The sequence below is a fragment of the Rhinoderma darwinii genome, chromosome 13 (assembly GCF_050947455.1).
Source record: "Rhinoderma darwinii isolate aRhiDar2 chromosome 13, aRhiDar2.hap1, whole genome shotgun sequence".
Classification (NCBI taxonomy): Eukaryota; Metazoa; Chordata; class Amphibia; order Anura; family Rhinodermatidae; genus Rhinoderma; species Rhinoderma darwinii.
Window position 1 is genome coordinate 23,101,660 of NC_134699.1, and position 24,166 is coordinate 23,125,825.

Consider the following 24,166-nt stretch of genomic DNA (forward strand, 5'->3'; position numbering starts at 1 on the left):
TGCAAGTCATAGTGAGGATTAAAATGGAATTCTATCAGTCACTTTGTGAATCATGGTGAAATTATAATCAGGGTCGGACTATGAATCACACAAACGTGTAGAATCACAATGCCGATCCTGCCAATATGACTACACATCATGATTTTACATGGAGGGAAAGAGAAGGAGCCACCCCCAGGATCAGATAATCATTCATATTCAGTAGGCATCTTATACGGGCACATATGCTGCACAATAATACAAGGTACGTCACCCTTTGTGGTATGTTATGCCACACAACTGGGGTGAAGATGCAACACAACTGAATGGGAAATTGTGGTCAGAAGATGATGGGTAATGGTCAGAAGAAGATGGTTAATGGTCAGAAGAAGATGGTTAATGGTCAGAAGATAATGGGTGATGGTCAGAAGACGATGGTTGATGGTCAGAAGAGGATGGGTGATGGTCAGAAGAGGATGGGTGGTGGTCAGAAGAGGATGGGTGATGGTCAGAAGAGGATGGGTGATGGTCAGAAGAGGATGGGTGATGGTCAGAAGATGATGGGTGATGGTCAGAAGATGATGGGTAATGGTCAGAAGATGATGGTTAATGGCCTTCATGTATTCATCTTCTCTATACCCATTTGAATAGGGTCATGTTCATTATGATCCCTCTTACATTTTACAGTGATTCTCAACCATACTTGCCGACTCTTAAAAGAGGATCTGCCCACTCTCCTGAAATGTCTGTTTCAGTAAATACCTGTATTTGTCACAAAGAAAAATAACATTCCTCTGTTATTCCAACTGGAAATGTATGAATAAATCAAAACTGGGTGTTACCATTCTCCTTGTCAATGAGGCATGTCCTACACAGTCTCACACTGTTCAATCACTGCTGACAGTGTCAGACTGTGTAGGGGCACACCCTATTCACAAGAGTAATGGTAATACCCAGTTGTCAATTAATTGATACATTTCCAGGAGGAATAAAAGACGAACGGCAAAATGCTCCAGAATTGTTATTTTATGGGGAATACAAATATTTACTAACATAAATATGTGACAGGAGGGGACAGGTCCCCTTCATTGTACACATTACATGTTCTATCAAAGTGATAGGTAAGAACCACAGTAAACCACAAATAATTGCAGTGAACGCTCACTAGAGAATGCAGCCGTCAGCCATCCCCTCTTTGCTTCTATTAACTTCCCTCTTTTCAATAGTTTCTGGAAATAAACCTTCTATCTTGGGCACGGGAGAAGTGAAATGAGCATGCATGTATCTGTGCCCTGGGTATGGGCATTCAGCGATATCTTGGCGTGGGCATGTACATGTCTGTATGCTCGTGGATGCATATAAATATCTATGCAGCTGTGGTTAATGGGCAAAGCACAGGCTATTTATAAATCCGTCAGACCCACACACAGATACATCAAGCCACGTAGGAAAAAATATGTCACTTGGTTTCATTTGTATGGTTCTGCGTTTACAGTGCTGTAGAGGTTTTATACTGTATGAACTATGTATTATATAATCCAAGGCGTAAAGTATATATACAATTATTTGCTCACAATGTCTTGTAGATATATCTTAGGGTGCTCCATTGACTTACTGAATTCTTATTTATGAATTGCATGTTTTACCAGATTATTACAGCAGCTTGCAGCCTGACAGCAATCTCTATTGAAATGAATATAAACTCTAAAAGGAGGGGTTTGCATTGCTAGTATGCATTAGGACCCTCTTCGGGAACCCCCTACTCCCATCCTCAACTCAAAGAAACTTAGCGTAGGGATGGATAAAGCATTCTATAGTATATATTGTGGTCAAGTTTGATGCCTGCTTTGCCTGCTCCTATGCAAAGTATGTTTTAGCGGCAGAAATTATTGTGCCAACCCTACTGTAAAAGTAACATCACTTGCTAGGAACCTGCATTCCTTGGTAGGCAGATGAAAGCACAGGGGGTTGACTAAGGCCCTATTCACATTTGTGTTCGAGTTTACGTTGTTCTGCTCCAATGACCAATGAAGTGGATGACCTGGTGATCAGAAAACGTAAAGGGTAACCAACTTTTCAAAATAAGCTGTCATATATGTGTACATGAGGAATAACTATTTCTGACCATTATAGGACTTGTATGTGGCATTATTTAGCAGTTTTCCCCTCTGCAGGCTCTCTCTCTAATTTTCATTTGTCTTAAAGCTAGTAGGCGGAGCCTAAATGCTATCATGTCTTCTATACACTGCGCACAGAGAAGAGGAGAATCCTGCTCTCCTCTCTCTATCCATCACATATATATAGAAGCTGAAGCATGGAGGACATTATACAGCAGTACAGACCAATGTCGCTGAGAATCCAGCACTGGGGTGAGATAGAAATCTTACCAGGAGCATGTCTGTGTCTCTCTCTCTGCTACTGCTTCCTCCACCTGTTCCCCCCTCCATAGACTTTCATGCAGCATGTGTTGCTGAATCACTCACTCTCTCTGCTTCCTCCTACTGCTCCCCCTCCCCTCACCATAGGAAGTTATAGCATGCAGTAAAGTGACAGCCCCCCCCATCTTCTACAGCTGTCTCTTCTGCTCTGTAACCAGGATCGGCCAATGCATGACAACATGGGGGGACATCAGATTACAGGAAGAGAGACACCAAGTGGCAGTAACTTCACACAGAATTTTCATAGATAAAACAACTGAATTTTAATAGTAAGTAAATTACAAAATTGCTATATACAAGGCATACTATTAGATTAGGATAAGTTGTTTGAAAAGTTAGTCTCCATTTAACCCTATAACTCCAAAATGGGTGACATAGCATGCCAATTCCTAGCTAGTTACAGTAAAAACATCATCTCTGGAGCACAAACGGCTGCTATAAGAAGTCAGATACTTTGCTGATTAAGAAGAAAGGAACATTCACAAGAACATGTGTATTTCTCAACGTGAAGTGTTACTATATAATAAAATAAAAATATTTTGTGAATTCATTAATCATACGAAGACTCTAAATGAAATAATTTTAATGAGATTCTCTACTATAAGTGGAATCGGCTTTGATTAAAAAAGGTGGTTAGAGAATTATTCTCCTTCGTGTAATAAACTACATCCCAACTGTGTCACTATTGACATCATTAGCGAGTCTCTTGGGATTGACTTGCAAGATGCTGAAAGCTGCCAAGATTTTCATGAAGATGAGGCCGGGCTTGCAGCACCACACTTGGGACTGGGCTCATTGTTGAAATCACTTGTAGAAATCACCAAAGTCTATTGTTTTCCTTGGATTACAACATAAAGGTCCCTATTTCACACAGTTGTGTACAATGCAGAGGGCACAGCAGACTTGAGTCATAGCCCAATGGATATATAAAACGCTTATATTGAGAACCAAAAACTACAACATGAAGCCTATTTTGCTGATCATTATTTATACCTATCTGGACAAGTCGTGAGACAACGACTATAGTCTCTACTACAACGCCCACAGTGGTTATCATCAATCTTTTTCCATTTACAGTCTGTTAAAAAAATTATCCAGTGAAGAGCTATGACATTTACTTACATAGTAGTAATAGTATGGCGCCACCTGGTCTTCAAAGTGTATAGAAATGTGCATGTCCACCTAATGAGCTGAGTGCTGTTGGACACATGCTCAATCACTTTTTGCATACTGATCCTCTTATTCACTGCAGAGGAGTCAATAGAAATGGCTTTTGGCCCTGCTTGTCAGGGAAGGAGCGGAGCTTCTTCAATAGGTGAGAACTTTCCTTCTGCAGGGAGAGTAAGAAGGGACTATTTTGTCAACTGCCAGAGGAGCAAAAAGACGGATTCTGATCAGAGCATACATGTGTTTTCAATAGGGAGAAAGTCGTTTCCCAACTCCTCTAACAGCGGCTTTTCTCCTAACAAACAGAAGGATCGGGCATGTTGAAATTCAATATACCCGACCTGTCTCTCTCACGACATCTGCCGTTGGGGGGGGGGGGGGGAGTCAAGATGCCTCCCTACACATGAGATGGTCAGCCAGTCCTATCAAAATCAGTGGGCTTGGATGACATACATCTAATGCATATAGCCAGCTTTAAACTATTCAGGTCTAGTACAATTTTAGGACAATGCAATCTAACTGGTCAGTATTAAGAGCTGTCACATGTATAGCTGACCGTAGACTAGGTTAACTGGTTGGTTGGTTGGTTGGTTGGTTGGGTATTTGGTTGGTTGGCAAGAATAATTGCTGTTTGATAGATCTTACAGCAACAACCTAACCAATTTGGATCAGCTAGTCAAGTATATGGTATATATGAAGACTTGCAAGATCAGCAGCTGCAGGGCATTACCAGCACCACTTATTACATGGTAAAACTACAGGAATCATACATAAAAATGCAATGCAGTGGATATGTGTTGGATCATTCTCCAAGAATGGACGACCAAGGATATTACAACCCCCAAATACATTAAATAGTTTCCAAATTCTGATCTGTTTGGAACAACCTAATGTCTATGGCCGGTTTAAGGATAAACCCAGGACAGCTCAAAACGATGCCATAAGAAGCCACATAAAAACAGCATATGACGATTTGAAAGGGGAAAGTTGCTTTATATCTGCCTGGATATAATTATTATATTTATGATACTTTATTATGTCAAAGTCAAGTTGCCTCTTAGAACGGTTCATATTGGCACATTCAATGCACTGGCACAATACTCTGCCCTCAATTTGGACCCAATCAGAATGAAGGGTGTGGTAAAGAATTAACATATGAAAGGCAGAGGAGGGTGTCATGGGTGGTGCAAAAAGACGACAAGCGCTAGAGGCATGGGGAGTGGAAAGACAATGAAACTAGGAGAGATAGAAATATAGGGACAGACAGCAATAAATAACCCAGGAATTGCAAAGCAGAGTGAGGCAACAAAGAGGCAGGCGAGATCAGGGCACAAATAGTAACTGAATGACTGAGGGGCAGTTTGGCAGCCAAAAAGGGAATAGTGCACCAGGAAAAAAATCATTTCATCCCTGCATAAAGAGAGACAGAGGATATAAAGAGGAGCGCTCTGCAGCAGAGCATGGGATAGACAGACTGCAGCACTGAGAGCAGAGGAGAGCTATAGTCTGCAGCAGAGAGGGGGGCAGAGCAGCGGAGGGAGGGAGAAAGAGAGATTGCAGTGGAGGAAGAAGAAAGAGTATAAGAGGAGACCGTGCCAGGGATTATAAAACAGAGACTGCAGCTTTCCCGAGTCAAGAGAAGACAGTGTAGACATCTCCAGACACTGCCATCACACAAGTCCAAGAGACTGCTGTCCATCAAGTTGGTGCTGCATTTAGTGAGCGACTGCTCTATGGAACAAGGTGCATCAGACTGAGAACAAGAGAGCCACCATAGGTGTGTGGTCAGGATCTACTAACCCTCAGGAGCCCCAAAAAAAGAGAGCCCAATAATCTATCTACAAGGAAGCGGGCACATGTCCTGAGCTGTGGCACCGTGCCGTGGTGGGACAACTACAAGAACAGAAGTGGCAGTCAAACCCAATATGAGAACGAGTCCATGAACAGCGAAGAGGGAAGACATCAACATACTACATATCACAGCAGGTGACCTCTCCGACAACATCTTCTCTACCACATCACATCACTAAGAACCACATACTGCACAGTACTTACTCAAACTGAGTAATTTCATCACAAAGTATTGCTGGAACCTCACTGGACAACATGACGGAAATTACAGAAATCGACCCACAGAATTCAGAGCCAAGGCCACCGGTGACCAGCACCAGCGGAGGGTGTGGACTGCCGGAGAGCAAGGTATCCTTGAAAAGACACCTTCATTCACCAACCATCTAAAAGCACTTTCACATCCCATCTACATCCTAGAACTTTCTTAGTGCTCACTCCAATCCACAGTCATATAATGAAATGTAATGAGTGCTCATCTTCCATCGTGCCACAGAAAGAGGGAAGAATTAATAACCCATTATTGCAATCAATGTAAAGATGTTATTCTGATAAAAAATATTCGGATAAAATGGGCTCGGGGAAGGATTACCAGGGCATCCTCCATAAATCCCACTTATGCATTATTAGCACAAGTATTCCTATAATCTCTGATCTCCAATGTATCTGCCTTCTGGCTTGCTTGGAATCACGATGATCTCACTCATACCCTCACATTGTAATACACCTGGATCACTTGGCCTCTGCGTCTTATATCAATCTGTACTGGTTACTTTACGGTCTCCAGGAGGGCTATTTAGCTTCTTGACCTACTTTATTCATTTGCCAACTACATTCATTTCAAATCATCTCGGATATAGTAAATTACTCCCCGCACCGTAGGAGGTTCTCGCATGAATGTCTTAATACGTCTCTCGTCGTAATCCAGTTATGTATGTCTCCATTGTGTGCAAAGTTGCCTCATCTGTAATTTTTATAGCGTACATCTGTATCAGCAACATTGTGGCACATCACTTACCACCTCATTGGAATATAGCTTTTATTATACCCTCCTTCATCTCATTGACGCAATGTTGCTGACTTAACCTTCTGTTTACCATAATCATACCTGCCTATCTTCTTTACTGTCAGTGTATTATTATCTGCCATCAACCTTTGCATTTAACAAGATTTCAATCATTGGAGATTCAACACTTAGTCACCAGTACATTACACCATTATGTATCTATCTCTAGATTTTGTTAATGTTCCAGCACCCATTCCCACTTCTAATTTTATATTGAAGCATAGAAGGTGCAAACACTTTTCAACGCCTACAACATGCCTTGCTTGTTCATTAGCTTGGACATTACCAGCCCTTTTAATACCCAAATTTCTCCTGCTGTCTGTCCATCAGTAAGAAACATATCTGTATTAGGGGCGGACATAGTCGGCAGGGGGCCCCTGTGCAAGAACAGATTCTTTACAAGCAATCTAATAGACAGTAGGATACTACTAGCTACTTATAAGATGGCAGTGGGTTCTCTTGCAGGCTGGGGTCCTCTGCCAACACTTAAAGTAACCTGATTCTACTATCCACATCTGTATATCCCAACTTCACAATAAATCAGATAAACATAGAACCAGATAGATTCCAGAATAACAGAAATTCTGGGTTATCGGACTAATATACAGTTACATAGATAAAATTTGTTGGACAACACAATAACTATCAGATGCAGAACCCCCAAATCATCCAAATACAGAAACAATTTTATCACAGATGCGCCTCCTTTTCCCTCCTAAGCCACGCCTCTAACCCTGCCCAATTCCCGCTGTGTACACACAGTTCAAGCAACACAGCATCATGACCCCATAGAGGCCCCCCCCACACAGTATATGCCCCCGTAGTGGCCTCAATACAGTATAATGCCCCATAGCTGAATCCCACACAATATAATACCCACATAGTACTCTCCACACCGTATAATGTCCCATAGTGTCTCCCACACAATATATGCCCCATAGCTGCCCCATGCAGTATAATGCCCCATAGCTGCTCCCACATAGTATAATGCCCCCACAGCTGCCTCCATACAATATAATGCCCCATAGCTGCCCCAATACAGTACAAGCCCCCATACAGTGTAATGCCCCCATAGATGCCCCCATACAGTATAATGCCCCCATAGATGCCTCCCATACCCAATAAAATGCCCCCTTAGCTGCTACACACAGTATGTCCCTATAGCTGCCCCCATATCCAGTATAATGCCCCCATAGCTGTCTCCACACAGTATAATGTCCCCATAGCCCCTCCCCATACCTAGTATAATGCCCCCTTTGGTGCCTCAACACAGTATAATGTCCCCATACCCAATAAAATGCCCTCGTAGCTGCCCCCCATACCCAGTATAATGTCACCATAGCTGCCCCCCAAAACCAGTATAATGGGCCCATAGCTGCCCCCACACAGTAGTATGCCCCCTTACCTGCCAGCTGCCCCAACACAGTATAATGTCCACATACCGAGTATAATGTATATAGTGCCTAATAAAAAAAAAGAAAAATACCCACCTAACCTCGTTCCCAAGACGAGTGGAGGAGATCTCTCGGGTTTCTCAGGTGTGTTAGGTGTTGCTCGGTGCATACAGGTGCGATGACGTGGCATAGTGAATGGTAGAGCAGGGAGCGGACAGCTCTCTGCTCCACCATTGGATTCAACTTTATTTGTGTCCTGAGGATGCAGATATTGTTCAAACCGGGACATAACGCCAGAATATGGGATGGTCCTGCTGGATCTGGGACTGTTGGGAGGTATGCACACTGTAATTGGACATCTCTGACCTTCCTCCTCTAAATCAGACTGGTCCCTGAACCAGCATTCTACATGGTTTCAGAAATGGCAGTAACTTTGTTAATCGAAAATGTCAAACCCTCCTAAATGTATCTTCAGTGTCTGCGAATACCAGTTCTTGAAGAAGCACATGCCATAGTTTTACTGCTCTAACAGTAAATAATCCTTTTTTTTGTCACTAGTGATTCAGTATCTTTTAGCAGAAAAGGGGGATCTGGTGTCCTATATACGTAGCCACAAATGGAACACACTGTCACAAAAGTTTAGGGTTTAGACCATTTAAATGTTTACTTCAAGTGATTAGAACCTTCATTTTAAAGGGGTTGTCGACTTTGGGCAATTCCTTTTTGTTAGAAGGGTTTCAAAACGATATGCGGATTATAAGGTGTCCCCATTCTGAGATCCCTTGTAATCAACTGTAATCTGTGGAGGAACCAGACAGCAAGTATCAAATTCCACTGCAGCGACGCCACAGGTGAAATTAAGCATTACACCTTACCATTGGACAAATAATATCACACAAACAAGATTATTTTTGTGTGTGAACCATCAGATTTACAGTTGAGAAACATCATATTGTTGTCCATGGTTTGGCCACTCATCCAATTTCTTTAAAGTGATTATTGTTCCTTTCACTCATTTTATATGATTTAGTCTTCTTTTCTCTGGTAAATACATCGTATTTGGACAGCCCTTCCTTAAAATGGAGAGATTTCCCACCTCTTATTAATTTAATTGCCCTTTTCTGCACAAATTCAGGTGTATCCACTTAAGAATTTGGGCCTACACTGTGACTAAGGTAATGACCCGTCACCCGTGCTTATAAAGGGACAAAAATAATAATTTTTCTTCCTTGAAACATTGCCTTCTTTAGTAAATACACGTAAATATTTTACTAGCTTTAGATGCAGCAGGTAACCGGCATTATGCTTTAAGGCTGGATTCACATGAGCGTGGCGGTTTTACGCACGCAAAAACGCAGCGTTTTGCGTGCGCAAAAGCCACTTAACAGCTCCGTGTGGCAGCAGCATATGATGCGCGGCTGCGTGCTTTTCGCGCAGCCGCCATCATTATGACACTCCATTTGGATGTTTGTAAACAGAAAAGCACGTGGTGCTTTTCTGTTTACATTCATCCTTTTGACAGCTGTTGCGCGAATCACGCAGTTCGCACGGAAGTGCTTCCGTGCGGCATGCGTGGTTTTCACGCACCCATTGAATTCAATGGGTGCGTGATTCGCGCAAAACGCCGAAAGAACGGACATGTCGTGACTTTTTTTCAGCGGACTCACGCTGAGTAAAAATCACGCACATGTCCGCACGGCCCCATAGACTAATATAGGTCCGTGCGACGCGCGTGAAAATAATGCGCGTTGCACGGACGTAATTCCCGTTCGTCTGAATAAAGCCTAAGGAATAGTCAGTCGATCATGGACAATTTAATTGATTTTTTTTTAATTTTTGAAGGGTCCCCTAATAAGTTGACCACAGGGTGTAATGCTGCTTTGACCCCCCCAGAGATCAGCTGTAATCGGTGTGAGAATTAAGTAACGTGCTCAAATTCCCTGCAGCGACCCCACAGGTGAAATGAAGCATTACACAGTCGTTATTTAAATCATCGGCCTGTCCATGTAACGTATGGACATGCTGGGTCCTCAGGGACAAAAGGCACTCTTTGTAGCGGTTTTCCACTGTGACTTAGAAGAGTCCTGAATTTTAAGTCCTCTAAGAGAAGGTTTCCATCTTTGAACGCCCTACACCTAAACCCTGGCATTTTCATCCTCATTCTTGCCTTCTAAAGACAACCAATGTGTCCTTACTTCTTGCTTGGATTTATGCCTCTGGACCATAAAAACTATGACTTTTAGATCATGTCTGTATTGTTGAAGGGTAATGGACCATTAAGATTTTCAGACTGTCAAGTGTCAGAGTAAAATTATTTTACATTTTTCATGCAAGCCCATAGCAACCAATCAAAATCCAGCTGTCATTGTTTCCCCCAAAAAAGCCATAGGTTGGATTGGTCATGGCATTTACCTATTCTTTATGGTAACCAACCCAACTTACACATCAACCCAATCTCCTTTCGCTCCACTTGAATGTTTTTTAAAAATCATTATATTTCACCATCCGTCAGTTGATCATACCCTACCATGCCAAAAGTACATTATTTGCTCAATTACTAACATGTACTATTCATTTACCTCTTCTTAGCACGAGGCCCTATGCACATGGCCATGTTACAGATCTGTGTTGACAGATCCATAATATGGCACCACTAGAAATTTATGGGCCCATACTGTACCTCCATGTGCCTTTCAGAAATGGAAGTATATTCTAATGAATGCCATGTTAGGGATGTAGTAAACCCTAAAAGCCATGCTTCTAGAGGACAGAACGGTGCCATACACAGGCAAAACTGAACCTTAGGTACTCTATGTGATAACATACATGGGTTTACTGTGTGCATGAGACCGTGCACTTTAACTCTTAATAAGTAAACATACTGTATATAATTCATTCTGATCTTTCTTCGCTACGATAAACACTCACACCACAATGCATTCCTTACAACTAAACTTTAGATCTCAAAAGCTATTTTTCTTTATTGTGTGCACAGGTTGTGGTCTCCCTTGGGCCTTGGAGCCAGAGGGGGCACTAAAGGTCTATCTGCCCTATATAAGTACTACAAATTAGGGCCCAGGAGCTTCAACTAAGGCTGGGCGATTATGACCTAAATCAAATTCACGATTAATTGAACATGTAATTTCAATTACGATGAACGAACGATTATTTAGGCCACACCCCTTTTTCATGCCACTCGCCTGATTTGCATGCTACGCCATTGAATTAATATTTATGCCCTGAGCCTAATGCATACTACTGTATATAATATACCCCCTGACACTGCCCCCACACAGTATATTGCCCACATAGCGCTCCCCACACAGTCTAATGCCCCATAACTGCCTAAACACAGCCCAATAGTGCCTAATAAAAATAATATTATACATACTCACCTAGCCCCATTCCAACGACGAGTGGAGGAGATCCCTCTGCTCCTCTGATCTGTGCAGCTCGGCGCAGACAGGCGCAATGACGCCACTGCCTCGCGACCGGCAATACATAGTGAATGCTAGAGCAGGGACCTTACGGCCCCCTGGTCTACTATTGCATTCAACTGTATCTGCGTCCTGAAGATGCAGATACAGTTTAAAGAGGCTCTGTCACCACATTATAAGTGCCCTATCTCCGACATAAGGAGATTGGCGCTATAATGTAGGTGACAGCAGTGCTTTTTATTTTAAAAAAACGATCTATTTTTACCACTTTATTAGCGATTTTAGATTTATGCTAATGAGTTGCTTAATGCCCAAGTGGGCGTATTTTTACTTTAGACCAAGTGGGCGTTGTACAGGTGAGTGTATGACGCTGACCAATCAGCGACCTGCACTCCTCTCCATTCATTTACACAGCACATAGGGATCCTGTTAGATCCTTATGTGCTGTCTTATACTAACACATTAACAATACTGAAGTGTTTAGACAGTGAATAGACATTCCACGGGATGTCTATTCACAATCTCTGCACTTCATTACTGTTTCTATGGTAGTTACAGCAGAGGAGGTGTAATCTCGTTGTAACCTGTCATTAACTGCGTAATCTCGCGAGATCACGCTTCCTCTGCTGTAACTACCACAGACAGAGTAACGAAGTGCAGAGATTGTGAATATATATCCCGTGGAATGTCTATTCACTGTCTAAACACTTCAGTATTGTTAATGTGTTAGTATAAGACAGCGCATAAGGATCTAGCAGCATCCCTATCCGCTGAGTAAATGAATGGAGAGGAGTGCATGAGGCTGATAGGTCAGCGTCATACACTCACCTGTACAACGCCCACTTGGTCTAAAGTAAAAATACGCCCACTTGGGCATTAAGCAACTCATTAGCATAAATCTAAAATCGCTAATAAAGTGGTAAAAATAGATTGTTTTTTTTAATAAAAAGCATTACTGTCACCTACACTACAGCGCCGATCTCCATATGTAGGAGACAGGGCACTTATAATGTGGTGACAGAGTCTCTTTAAGCTGGGAATAAAAAAAAAAATTGGAAAAAAAACTAAATGCGCAAGATGACATTGATTAAAGTGGGTTTTACACTGGCCGATTATCGTGCGTTTGTATAACGATTGTTGCCGATAATTGCCCTTGCTGATCGTATCGTTTTAAAAAAGTGAAATATTATCTATGTCGACATGATGATAATGAATAGGGACGAGTGATCGGTGTAACGACTGCTCGTCCCCATGATCCATAGCTCCGTGTGACAGGAGCAAACGAGCGCCAATCAACGATGTCTCGTTGACCGGCGTTCGCTGTATTGGCCGATTGTTGGCCAGTGTAAGAGGCCCTTAATTGCGCTGACTTGTGGTTTAGTTTTTTTTTTCAATTGCCCAAGCCTAATATGTTGTGCACAATGCCACTGGCTGCAAATAAAGCATGAAAAAATAAATAACTGCAGGAATCGGCGCTTTTGATAACTTTAACAATTGTATCAGATCATTTTAATTTGCGGTGACATTTTCTCTATTCTACTGAACCAGTGATATAATGCATTGCCTAGGACACTTCGCTTCCATCTAAGACCAAACCGAGTTGACGTCAAAGTCTTTGTAAATAGACAACCAGTAATAATCCAAAAATGACTAATATCACTTACATTATGCATATCAAAGTAAGGAAACTGACACAATAAAATCAGCGTAATCAGAACAGCCAGAACAGATTTGACCATGACTCCGCGCCATAAAGACGAGCTATTTTTAAGTTGATGAATGTAAACAATTGAATGCATTTACTGCTTTTATATAATTTTGTGTGTGAGGTGCAAAAGGATCCCTAGTGGAATCACAGGCTGACTTTTACGTTCCACCACCCATAGTATATTAAATGATATGCCATAAATGGTTGATAGGTCCAGGTCCCACCTCTGGGACATTCACGTATGGGGAGAAACGAGCTCAAGTGGCCTCCATTCACCGATTCACAGAGGCACCGCTTCCTATAGACTGCAATGGAGAGGGTGGACCCGCACCTATCACATACTTCTATATCCTGTGGGTATGCCATCAATGTATAACATGGGAATACCTCTCTAAGAAAATGAACCAGTCACATCCTTAAGGTCATGTGTACTTAGAGAGTCATCCTAGATTTCATTAGTTCCTGAGCGCCCATGGGTGGCTGTCAACCCCCCCATACATTATATTTTTCATAGCTCTATGTCTTATATTGCGGCTCATTTCCCTTTTGAATGAATAGAGCCGAGGTCCAAGAACAGACATAGCCCATGGACAGGATTGTACCCGTTTCTGAAAAAGAAAAAAAGAAATGGCAGTCCATGTAATACATAGCTGTATCGAGTCCACCAGAACGGGAGCAGCTCTTATACAAGGAGGCGGGGTCTCAGTTATGACATCATAGGCTGCAAAGCTGTGTGCGCCTATTGGCTCCAATAACGTACATCTTCAAGCATTATGATGAGATTATTACATGAAATTATTATTTCTGATCGCATATATTATTATTGTTACTGGTCATCACCTGAATTACATCTTGATGGAAATCAGTGTTTTGATGACACTATTACATATGTGATGCAAATAAAGCAGTTTGCCCTGGTTTTATATTATACCAGTATTCTTCACATCATCCAACACTACCAAAATGATACTAACAAAATATTTAAATTACATGAATAGAAATACTAAAATATTAACATCCCTACCCAGCTTATTGGCCCATTTATACAAGTATACTGTACAGTACATATCAATTTAACATTATTCTACCCCAAATACATCTTTATGCTTGTCCTGATTTAACTCAAGGTCTTCATGTTTCATAGAGAATTATAAAGCCTATTCGTGTCCGCAGCGGCATTCTCAATTCTAAGTTCAAATGTCTCTGCGTTCCCTGCTGGTTTATGGTCTGCTCAGAGCTCATTCTGGTGATTTGTATTTGGGGTGGAAAAATAAAGTCTCCCAGAATCCAGTGCAAGCCAAAGCATTGTATTATAAGAGCATATACTGTAGCTATGAGAAGTGTGTGTAAAGACAGGTTATCAACGGGTTCCAATGGCAACCAGCTGAATTATGAATACAGCTCTGGGCTATAATTGTGATTTAGGATTTCTGCAAGGTAGATAATGGAATGATGGAAAACGGGAGTGGGCATATGAATGCAGATCACTGTGAGACCAAGGGAAGAAGGAAAAGACACACAGGACAGATCATCAATGTGTGACCCAACCCTGGGAATCCTACTCATAAGCAGAATAATGGGGCAGTGGTGTTTGCTGCAGTGATGCAATCCCTTCCCTATAGTACTGACACAGCCGCAAATGCGTCAATGGTCAATAGGTGCTGTAAATCATCATAAGAATGCATAAAAAATGTTCTGTAAAGATTTACACAGTGTACAGGAGGAGACCAGGAAGATCTGCCGGCTTGATCTACACTAAGGGACACAGAATATTAATATGATGTACATCATTGTGATTTAATATACAAAGAGGACCCGAGTAACCATATAACACATTATTTATATTATTAGATCCCTATTCCATGATTGCAGAAAATTCCATAAGAGATGAAAAAAAGTTGCTGACTAAATATACTGTTCTGAAAGGGTTACAAGCGGCATATCCACATTAGATAATTGTGGGCGTAACGTCTATAGTGGAAGCCCAACTGGATTTCAACACACTCAATCCTTTATTACCCTGACAGATAATCTCTTACCCCCCTAAGGCATTAGAATGCATGCTTGGTCTATTGGAGGGAGCCACAAGCTAATGGCCCATTCACACAGGCTACTGATCGGGCGCACGTTCCCAGTCATTGCCCTGTGTTAACAGGACAGCGATCATCTGATGTACGAGCGAACGATTGTTTGAAATCTTTTATGCTGCCCTGAAAATCATCGTTGTCGACCGCATATCTACCCTTGTAAACAGGGGTTGTTCTGCCGACATTATTACGTTCGTCTCCCTACGTTTTACATTGGCCTCGTGTAATCACTTTCGTAAGAAAATACTCCATGCCTTTCTAGTCTTACGTAGGGTCGAGGTTCATGAGAGTGGACAGAAATTTGGAAGAGCTGCAATGGAATCCAAGATGAACATCAATCCTAGTCCTGGACAATCCCCAAACAACTAAGGATATTATTCTATGGACAGATGTGTCAAAAGTGGAACTCAATGGAATACACAATCCCCATCATCTCATGTAAAGCGCAGTAAGAACAACCTTACAGTAGTCAACCATGGCGGGTTGTAGCATGATGGAGAGGAAATGTTCTGCCTCGTAAACCTGAACTGGACATTATTCAAGGAGCCCTGAACCAGACAACTTGTAAGATGTGGCCATTTGTCCATAAGAAGCTGGATCGTAGTTGGGTTATGTTTCACAAAAGTAAGTCTAACTCTGAATGGCTAAGGAAAAACAGAATTATCATGAACCTCTAGAAACGTTGAGGCAGGACCTGATGTAGGCAGAACAAGAACCTACCAAGGAGTCTACATACAAGCCATCCGGCCTCAATAGAGATGTGAAAGAATTACCAGTATCACATTTTTGGAAACTTTTTTAACTAAAACTGTAAAGACCGTGTTAGTTTATCTCTTTAGTCATTAACACGAGCATAATTAAATACGGTTTTGGCTTGTGCGAATACGGTGTTATATTATATGGTACCAAAACAGTCATCTTGGCTGGAGAATGACTTTAAAAGGGTTGTCTTATTTGAATGGCTGTTATGTTATGCTATTGCAGGGGAAATGTATGGTTGGCCCTGGCAAAAACTGCTAATCACCAATGGTTTCCAAAGCTGGAACCACATCAATCAGCTGCTCTCCGGGCCAAGCGGATTCCAAAAAGGGAATGTCATTATGACACTGCCCCTTTAACAGCCTCATTTAACCAATCTATTTTGCAGAATGATGTTGCAGTATTTTGTAGTATTTTACGAATTTGATAAATCATGTCCATAAAACTATTGAAAATGAACCAGACTATAAAAAAAATAACTCTTAGGCTACATCACACGAGCATATCAGATTGTGTTGCATTATGTATCAGTGTGCTTTGCGAATGGCATGCGTTATTCACGCCCTCACAAAGCACATTATTTTTTTTTCAATCAAATTGATGCACAAATCGCGTACCGCACGCGGATGACTTCCGTTGACTTCAATGGGCGTGTAGGTGCGTGAGAACGCACCAATATAGGACATTCAGTGATTTTCACGCAACGGACTCTAGCTGCATGAAAACTCACACATGTGGGAACGGCCCCATTGAAATCAATAGGTCCATGTGCTGCGCGTGACTTCCATGCGCAGCACACGGACGTTATGTGAGTGGGCCCGTAATGTCCACCAGATTTTTAACCTTCTGCACAGGTACCCCTCCGGTAAAATTAGAATCACAGCTCAGAGTCATAAATATGAGGAATGTCTGAGCAGTTGTCAATTTCCTTCCCTGCACGGCAGAGAGAATAAGGGTATGTTCACATGCTTAACCAAAAATGTCTGAAAATACGGAGCTGTTTTCAATGGAAAACAGCTCATGATTTTCAGACTTTTTTTTAGCAACTCGCATTTTTCGCTGCGTTTTTTACGGCCGTTTTTTTTAAGCTGTTTTTCAATTGAGTCAATGAAAAACGGCTCCAAAAACAGCTCAAGAAGCGACATGCACTTCTGTTTCGCGGCCGTTTTTCAAAACGGACGCGTAAAAAAATTGCCCGTCGGAACAGAACGCCGTTTTCCCATTGAAATCAATGGACAGATGTTTGGAGGCATTCTGCTTCCGATTTTTCGATAAGCCGTGTGAACATACCCTAACACTCCACCTCAATGCAGTTTAAGATGAAGAAAAATGACTTTAGGGATTATTCTTTAAAAAAAAAATCAACAAAATACCCCTTTAGTTTTATTTATACATGAATACTTATTGCAATCATGTATTAATATTTGGTGGACATACCCTTTAAGTGGTTTAAGGGGTCTTATATGTATTGAGCCAATCAATGTATATCAGTCCATGCTGACATTTTACAGAGCTTTCCTAGAATTCTCACATCTACAGATGGAGCGTGACACTTGAATAATGCAAAGAGACTGCACAAATCCGACATCCACAAATCATTGTGTGACCACCCGTAAAGACTTCCACATCCCACCTAGATGATAAACCATCAACTGTGGTCAGACACAGGACAGGCATTTTAGGCAAACCTGGGCACATATCAGATCCTACTGAGCTTGGGAGGTCTTTGGGTAAATGTTCTAAGCTGGTTAATCCACGATATATCTGGGCAACATCAAGTCCATTAATAATTACTCATTAAAGGGGTTGTCAGCTTTCATACAATCCCTACGCTTTAGAAGGGTCCCCTGACAATAAGCCAATCACAAAGTTTCCCACTGTTGGGTCTCTGATCGATTAGCTGTAATCTGTGGAGAAACCTCGCAGTAAGTGTTCAATTTCCCTGCAGCGCCACCACAGGGGAAATGAAGCACTACACAGTTATCATTTATATCAAAGTGTTGTCTGTGTAAGGCTTCGTTCACATCTGCATCAGGGCTCCGTTCATGTGTTCCGTATGAGCTTTCTATAAGACATGAACGGAACCCTGACTGAAACCGTGGGCTTCCGTTTGCATGCCCATTGATTTCAATGGTGATGGATCCGGTGCAAATGGTTTCCGTTTGTCACCGTCGTTTAAGGGTTCCGTCGTTTTGATGGAATCAATACTGTAGTCGACTGCGCTATTCCGTCAAAACGATGAATTCCCTAATAGGGTATATGGAAATGGGTTTTCTAAACTGGATGACCACTTTAACTGTTCAATGTATAATATTTAAGCAATTAAAACTGCCACTTATTTTTTTTACTGTATATCATATATTTTTTTACTCGAATATATAAAGTCTGCTCCACGTGCATATCTCTTACATTTTTTTCTTGCACTAGGGAACATTTTTACCACCACTGTGTTATTTGGGGACTCTAGAAGGGTTACAATTGTTATTGGCAATGGGCCAGTCTTTGGGAGAAGGGCTTTTTTTTAGAGCTGCAAGGTAAAGGCATTGCAGAAAAAAAACAGCTTATGAATGGCGTCCCGTCACCTGTGATAAATGACCGCATGTGTTTAAAAACCTGCGTGTTTGCTGACAACGCAGTCAGCCGCAGAGGGGGAGGGGATGCTCTTAATGAGGTTGGAAGAATTTGGAAGCAATAGAAATGTATCTGTTAGGATGTACAATAGTCGTCTGTGTAGAGAAAACTTGGCAGCAATTGGGGGGCTAAAAAGAAGAGTAGACTTGGCAGGAGTAATGTAGACATCCCGTAGATTCCTAGCGGCTATAGGACAACTACTCCCAGGTGGGGATGCTGGAAGCTGTAGTTAAACAATAGTTAACGTCCTGCTGGAAAACCAAGATGTACTAGAAATAAAGCAGTGGGGAAAAGGTGTTAAAAATACTCTATAAAATGGAAAATAACCTTGGGGTTGAGGGATGACTTACCTCAGCACCTGCGCAATATTGAGTCAGAGCTGAGCAATACTCTGCAGGGCTATGTCACAGTAATTGCACATTGCACATGAAGACCACTGCAAACATGCTAATTAACACCGACTGCGACATGTAATTACACAGACAGAGCCCACGCTCTGTCATACTTACAACCCCCCTATAGAGATGGAAGGTAATAAGGCACTCGGAAGGGTAAACGTAAGCACTTGTTCAAACTTCACCCTTCACCCACTATATACCCTGTCCACATATGAATAGAAAAAGTGTACACGTATCTAATGGAAAACCCACAACGGATATCCTAACCGGTATTTTACACTGCGTGTGAACAGGGCTTAGTTAAACCCAACTCCATTGCATTATAATGTATTTTTCCAAACAAAATTTGGCAACATGTCTTGAATGCACCCTATCAGTAACACAACCTTGGTAAGTCCATGCACACTGCGAATTAATATGCCTGAAATTCTTAAAGGGGTTGTCCACAATTAGAAAAAAGGGCCTGCTTTTTTTTGTTGTTGCCAGGAACAGCGCCACTCTTATCCAGGTGTTGTCTAGTATTGCAGCTCGTGCCTACTTAAGTGAATGGGGCTGAGCTGCAATACCACACACAACCAATGGACAAGAGTGGCGCTGTTTCTTGAAAAAAATAAAACAGACCTTTTTTTCAAATTATGGACAACCCCATTAAATTCTTTGCAAGCAATGCTATACTAGAAGCAGTACCTATGGGGTTCTATCAGTTATGTAATATTAGCAGACAAGGAAGAAAGGAACCATTCTTTGCATGTCATCCCCTTCTCCACTGATATTGGAGTTGTGGTATGTGAACCAGCACAAGGAATGGGGCTACATTGTAATTTTGCTATAGGACCCCAATCCTCTATGTACACCCCTGAATAGAAGTCATAGGTGGACTACTTCTGTGCTGAATAACTGAAATGTTTTTAATATGTATCATTGTATTGTCCACAAAGTAACCCTCCCTGAAGTGGCGGCGGGACATTGTAAGGGGCATGACAGCAGGGAGACACAGCGGGAGTTACAGGGTCAGAGGGGACACAGGATGTTAGTCCAGGAAGTTCATTGGCTGCTAGGTAGCGGTAGGAGGAGTCTCTGGAGCGGGAGGAAGAAGGAGGAGAAGCCCAGCCTGCGCAGAGCAGCAAAGTTGCTCCCTTTCGTTGTAATATGGGAAGAGGTAGCAATTGTCACATCAGTTGGCCGTGGTGGGGTACGAACTGGGGAGTTTGTAGTAAGAGTTTTGCGGTAGAGAGTGAGAGACCGAAGTGGTTAAAAAAGTTTATTGTGGTATCGAGATGCAGTGTTAAGTTCCCTCTGAGCTTACGTGGCTAGGGAGTGTAGAGGAAAATTAGTATCGGAGGTGCCGCTTGAGATGTTATGTGTTATCCGCCTTTGCTCAGCTTGCGTCCCTGTCTCAGCGCAATTGACAGCTGGCTAAAATGGATATGATCTGGAAAATGTTTAAAGAGTGTTAAGTTTGCTGTTATTTGACAATTGGAGACTTTATAACTGCTGTGGCCAATAAATATCCACTGCGTCTTACAGAATTGGATATAGAGTGTTATTTTATCAGAAGATGGTGGGGGTGGTTCCATAGGGTTAGGGAGCGTGTTGACTCTCATGTCCCTTTAAATATTTTTTTTTCACAACAACCCCTCACTTAAATCTCTCATCCTGTATCCCAGGTCCTTCGTGTCTGTACAGTAGCAGGATCAGCCTCTCATGTTGAGATAAATGACCGCTCAGCCCGAAGTCACACTTGGCAAAGACCCAGTATCTGCAGAGTCAAAACCATTGAAGGTGGGGGGGGGGGGGGGGTAGAGAGTGGTCTTGATAAGGGACTGTTCTTTTTAACAGACGGAAGAGCTGCAACATAGCCAGACAGAGGGGCCCCCATATCAGCAGACATGTCAAACCCTTGAAGTTCTTTACTGAGTGAGCACTTAAAGCCTCGAATTCTGCCGACTTTCCTTTCTTGTTTCATGACATTAAGCTTCTTTTGTAAGACGCAATTAAAAAAAAGTGCTATTTACCTACTTAAAAGATGGAAATCCAAATTAAAACCACCCTCGGGGTTGTAGCGGTCACAGTTACCGCCATGTCCCTAGGCATTAGGCGTCATAGGAGAACAGGAAGGCTACAACGCTGCCCGTACACACATAATAAACATTTTAAATATACACATACTCCAGCTTTATAGTCTATTTAGATCCTATACAGTATAATAGAATAATATATGGGGTCAATTAACTTCATTGGGGGCATGAAATGAAAGAACTTCTGTCTATTTCAAGGACATGTATACAGTGGCACAGCTGTAAGGGGTGTAGAAGTGGCAATCACACCCAGGCACCATATGACCCTCTGCCACATAAGACGATACATACCAGTATTATAAATGGTAGGTGGGGGCAATATCATAGATTTTGCTTTGGGGCCAAGAAGCTTCAAGTTACGCTTCTGAATATGTATTTTCTTCTAGTCTTTCCAAATGATTTCCTGACATAATTCCTTAGTGTCTGCCTCTCACCCTCTTGTCTCCCCAAAACCTGCTCCTCCCTATCCACTTATTGAGTCCTACTCTCTACGGTCATCTACTAATAAATTTTTTTCTTCTGCAGTTGCCCTACTTTTTTTCCCCGTCCTTTGTCCACCCTCTTCTCTTGTTGTCTGACGTGCAATGTTGCTGTCATTGCTAAGCTCTTGGCACTGGTCATGCTCCCCTTACCCACTCTGTACCCTGCTACCAGTCTGCAGGGCCTGTCACATTTCATCTGAACATTAGCTTGTCCTAAGTGCTCTGTGACCCCCCCCTGAGAGGCAGAAAACCAATGTCACATTGTCTCACAACATCAAACTTCAAAGTATTCAAGAGGGAAATTGTGTTTGCTTTTGCTAATGATGTTCCATTTTGCTGCCCATCTCATAATAATTCTTTGTTCCTTCCTCAGCTCCAGAGATTTCGCCGTTCAATCTCCTTAAAGACTATCCTCCGAAGTAAGAGCGTTGAGAACTTTTTTCAGAAGCCAAACAGTGAAATGAAGATTCCTTCAGATGTTCTTCTCAGTCCGCCTGTGCCACCACCACCTCCTTCTCCCCCACCAGTCCCAACTGAGTCCTCACCACAAGCTGACCAGTCCCCTCACCAACATCACAAGCCCCTATCCCTTCTGCAGCCGGTCCGTACACACAGCTTCAACGACCATGTCTTCAAGAAGCAGTGTCCCTGTCATCTGTGCCACCAGATCATTGTTGGTGAGTTACTCACTTCTTAAGACTTATCTGTCAGCGCTGGTTTGCTTAAGGATCAATGACCCCCCCCCCCCCATATATGCTCCCGTTTTAGAAAGGATAATCAATCTATGGTTTCCATTGTTTACAGTATATACACTATGGTCCCCATTGCCAGGGAGAGGGAGGATATTCCCATCTAGAAGAGATGTTCTAAGTGATTGTTATGGAGTCCTTCCCCTTCCTATAATTTGACCATACTATGATTGCCCTCCATATGGACAGAAGGAAATACACTGCAGATTGATGAAACATAAAGCGTCATACACATGTAATCATGAACATCGGTAATAGCCGTTTTCTGACAAAAGACGACAACAACTATTCCAAGTGTGTGATAAAAAAATAACTCACACTTGAGAAGCATTTACTTCCAGAATCACAGTCTTCTTGATTGCACAAAACTTCACCACCACTTGTCTTCAAGAAAGATATTGAGGCTTCTTAGAAAGGAATGTGAACTACAAAAAAAAAATTGCATGAGATTAGATGACATGTATGAGGTCCGCCAGTTCCTATAGCTGTAAAAGGGTCCAAGTCAAATTCAAGTGGACTTGACTTTCCAGGAGTTAATTACGACTCCTCCCGATCAGAAAAGATCCCATAGTCATCCTTCTGTTTTTGACTTAAAAGTTTTCCGCCATACATCACGGAATCAACTTCTCATGGATCAAGTCAATATTTAACCATTTAGTTTATGAATATGAAATGAATCTCCCATGCCTCTAGTGGCTGAAGGTGCATATTACGGACCAGTAAGCACTCCATGTACCGGCATATGGAAGCACCATAATCTTTCCTAGAAGCAATACCTCCATAATACGGCATGGAATGCTTGCCATATTACTATTATTTTTCTCATGGCACAGACCTCAGTGTGCTTCTGTATGAAATCGGGGACACCTGGAGGTACTGTTTAAGCATTTATCACTTTAAGAGCACCGTATTCAAATATCTTGAATAAGGCCGAGCACATGAGGCTATATCTGGAACTGATCTCGGCTCAAAGCCTGCATTCACAATTGCACAGGCTTCAGAGCTGAAATCTCACAGCATTCCTAAGTACTGGCGATTTGAGTTCTGTGAAGTGATGTCTTTACACCAGCCACTGTACAGAGAGGATGTACAGAATAACTACAAAATTACTCAAACTATTGTAGATTATAACATTATATAAACTACAGTAAAGGTGGGGACATTACGTGTAGCTAAAGAATTGTTTATGCATTTTACAAAATATATACTACGGACGACAGTTTTTGGAACGCAAACGCAATGTGACAGGAACACAGGTGGTCAGTCTGAAGTCATTAATCCCTCCTTCCTCCATTTGGTCCTATATTAATCTTAATATATAACAGGAAGGATGAGCCACAATCCAACAAGGACAATATACACTAAACAAACAAAACTAAAATGGGGTCATATTAAAAATATTAGAAAAAAAACTACAATTTCCTTTCCTTCCTTTATAATATTAAAATTAACAAATAAATAAAAAAAATTGACAGGCAAAGAAATGGGCACCATATGGGATTTTCTTAGAATCTCCTGGCAGTCTATAAAACAAATTATAGAGGAAATCGAAAAAAATAACACAACCTCTAATAATCTATCTGCTGATTTTAATCTGCCATCTTGGTGACATGAACACAGGTGGTCAGGGTAAAGTCATTAATGCCCCCCCCCCCCTCCATTCCTATATTAATCCTAATATATGATAGGAAGGGTGACTCACAGCCAGACATCTCTGCTGCAGTTTAGCTAGGGAGAAAACCATAGAATAAGACCCGTCAGATTAATTTTCAATAGCAAGCAAATGTCCGACAGAACTCCGCCATACACAATTGTCAGTCGATCCCGAACAAAAAGTGCAATCGACCTACAGCATTTTAATGTGGGGGAGGGGGGCGGCAGCTTCCGCAAATATCATCCCACACAGAAGTACATGTTGAAGGACATTTACGAACATTTTTAAGGA

The 24,166-nt window shown here is 41.9% G+C and overlaps 1 protein-coding gene across 1 annotated transcript in view; it reads left to right on the forward strand.

Moving 5' to 3' along the window:
• Positions 1–4,804: 4,804 nt before the first annotated feature.
• The window catches only part of STAC2 (SH3 and cysteine rich domain 2), a 34,695-nt gene continuing 15,333 nt past the window's right edge, over positions 4,805–24,166 (forward strand). Inside the window, exons 1-2 of the mRNA XM_075845366.1 lie at positions 4,805–5,783; positions 21,846–22,149. Of these exons, the coding sequence (XP_075701481.1) occupies positions 5,691–5,783; positions 21,846–22,149 (397 nt within the window). The 5' untranslated portion in view covers positions 4,805–5,690. The remainder of the gene's footprint in view (positions 5,784–21,845; positions 22,150–24,166) is intronic.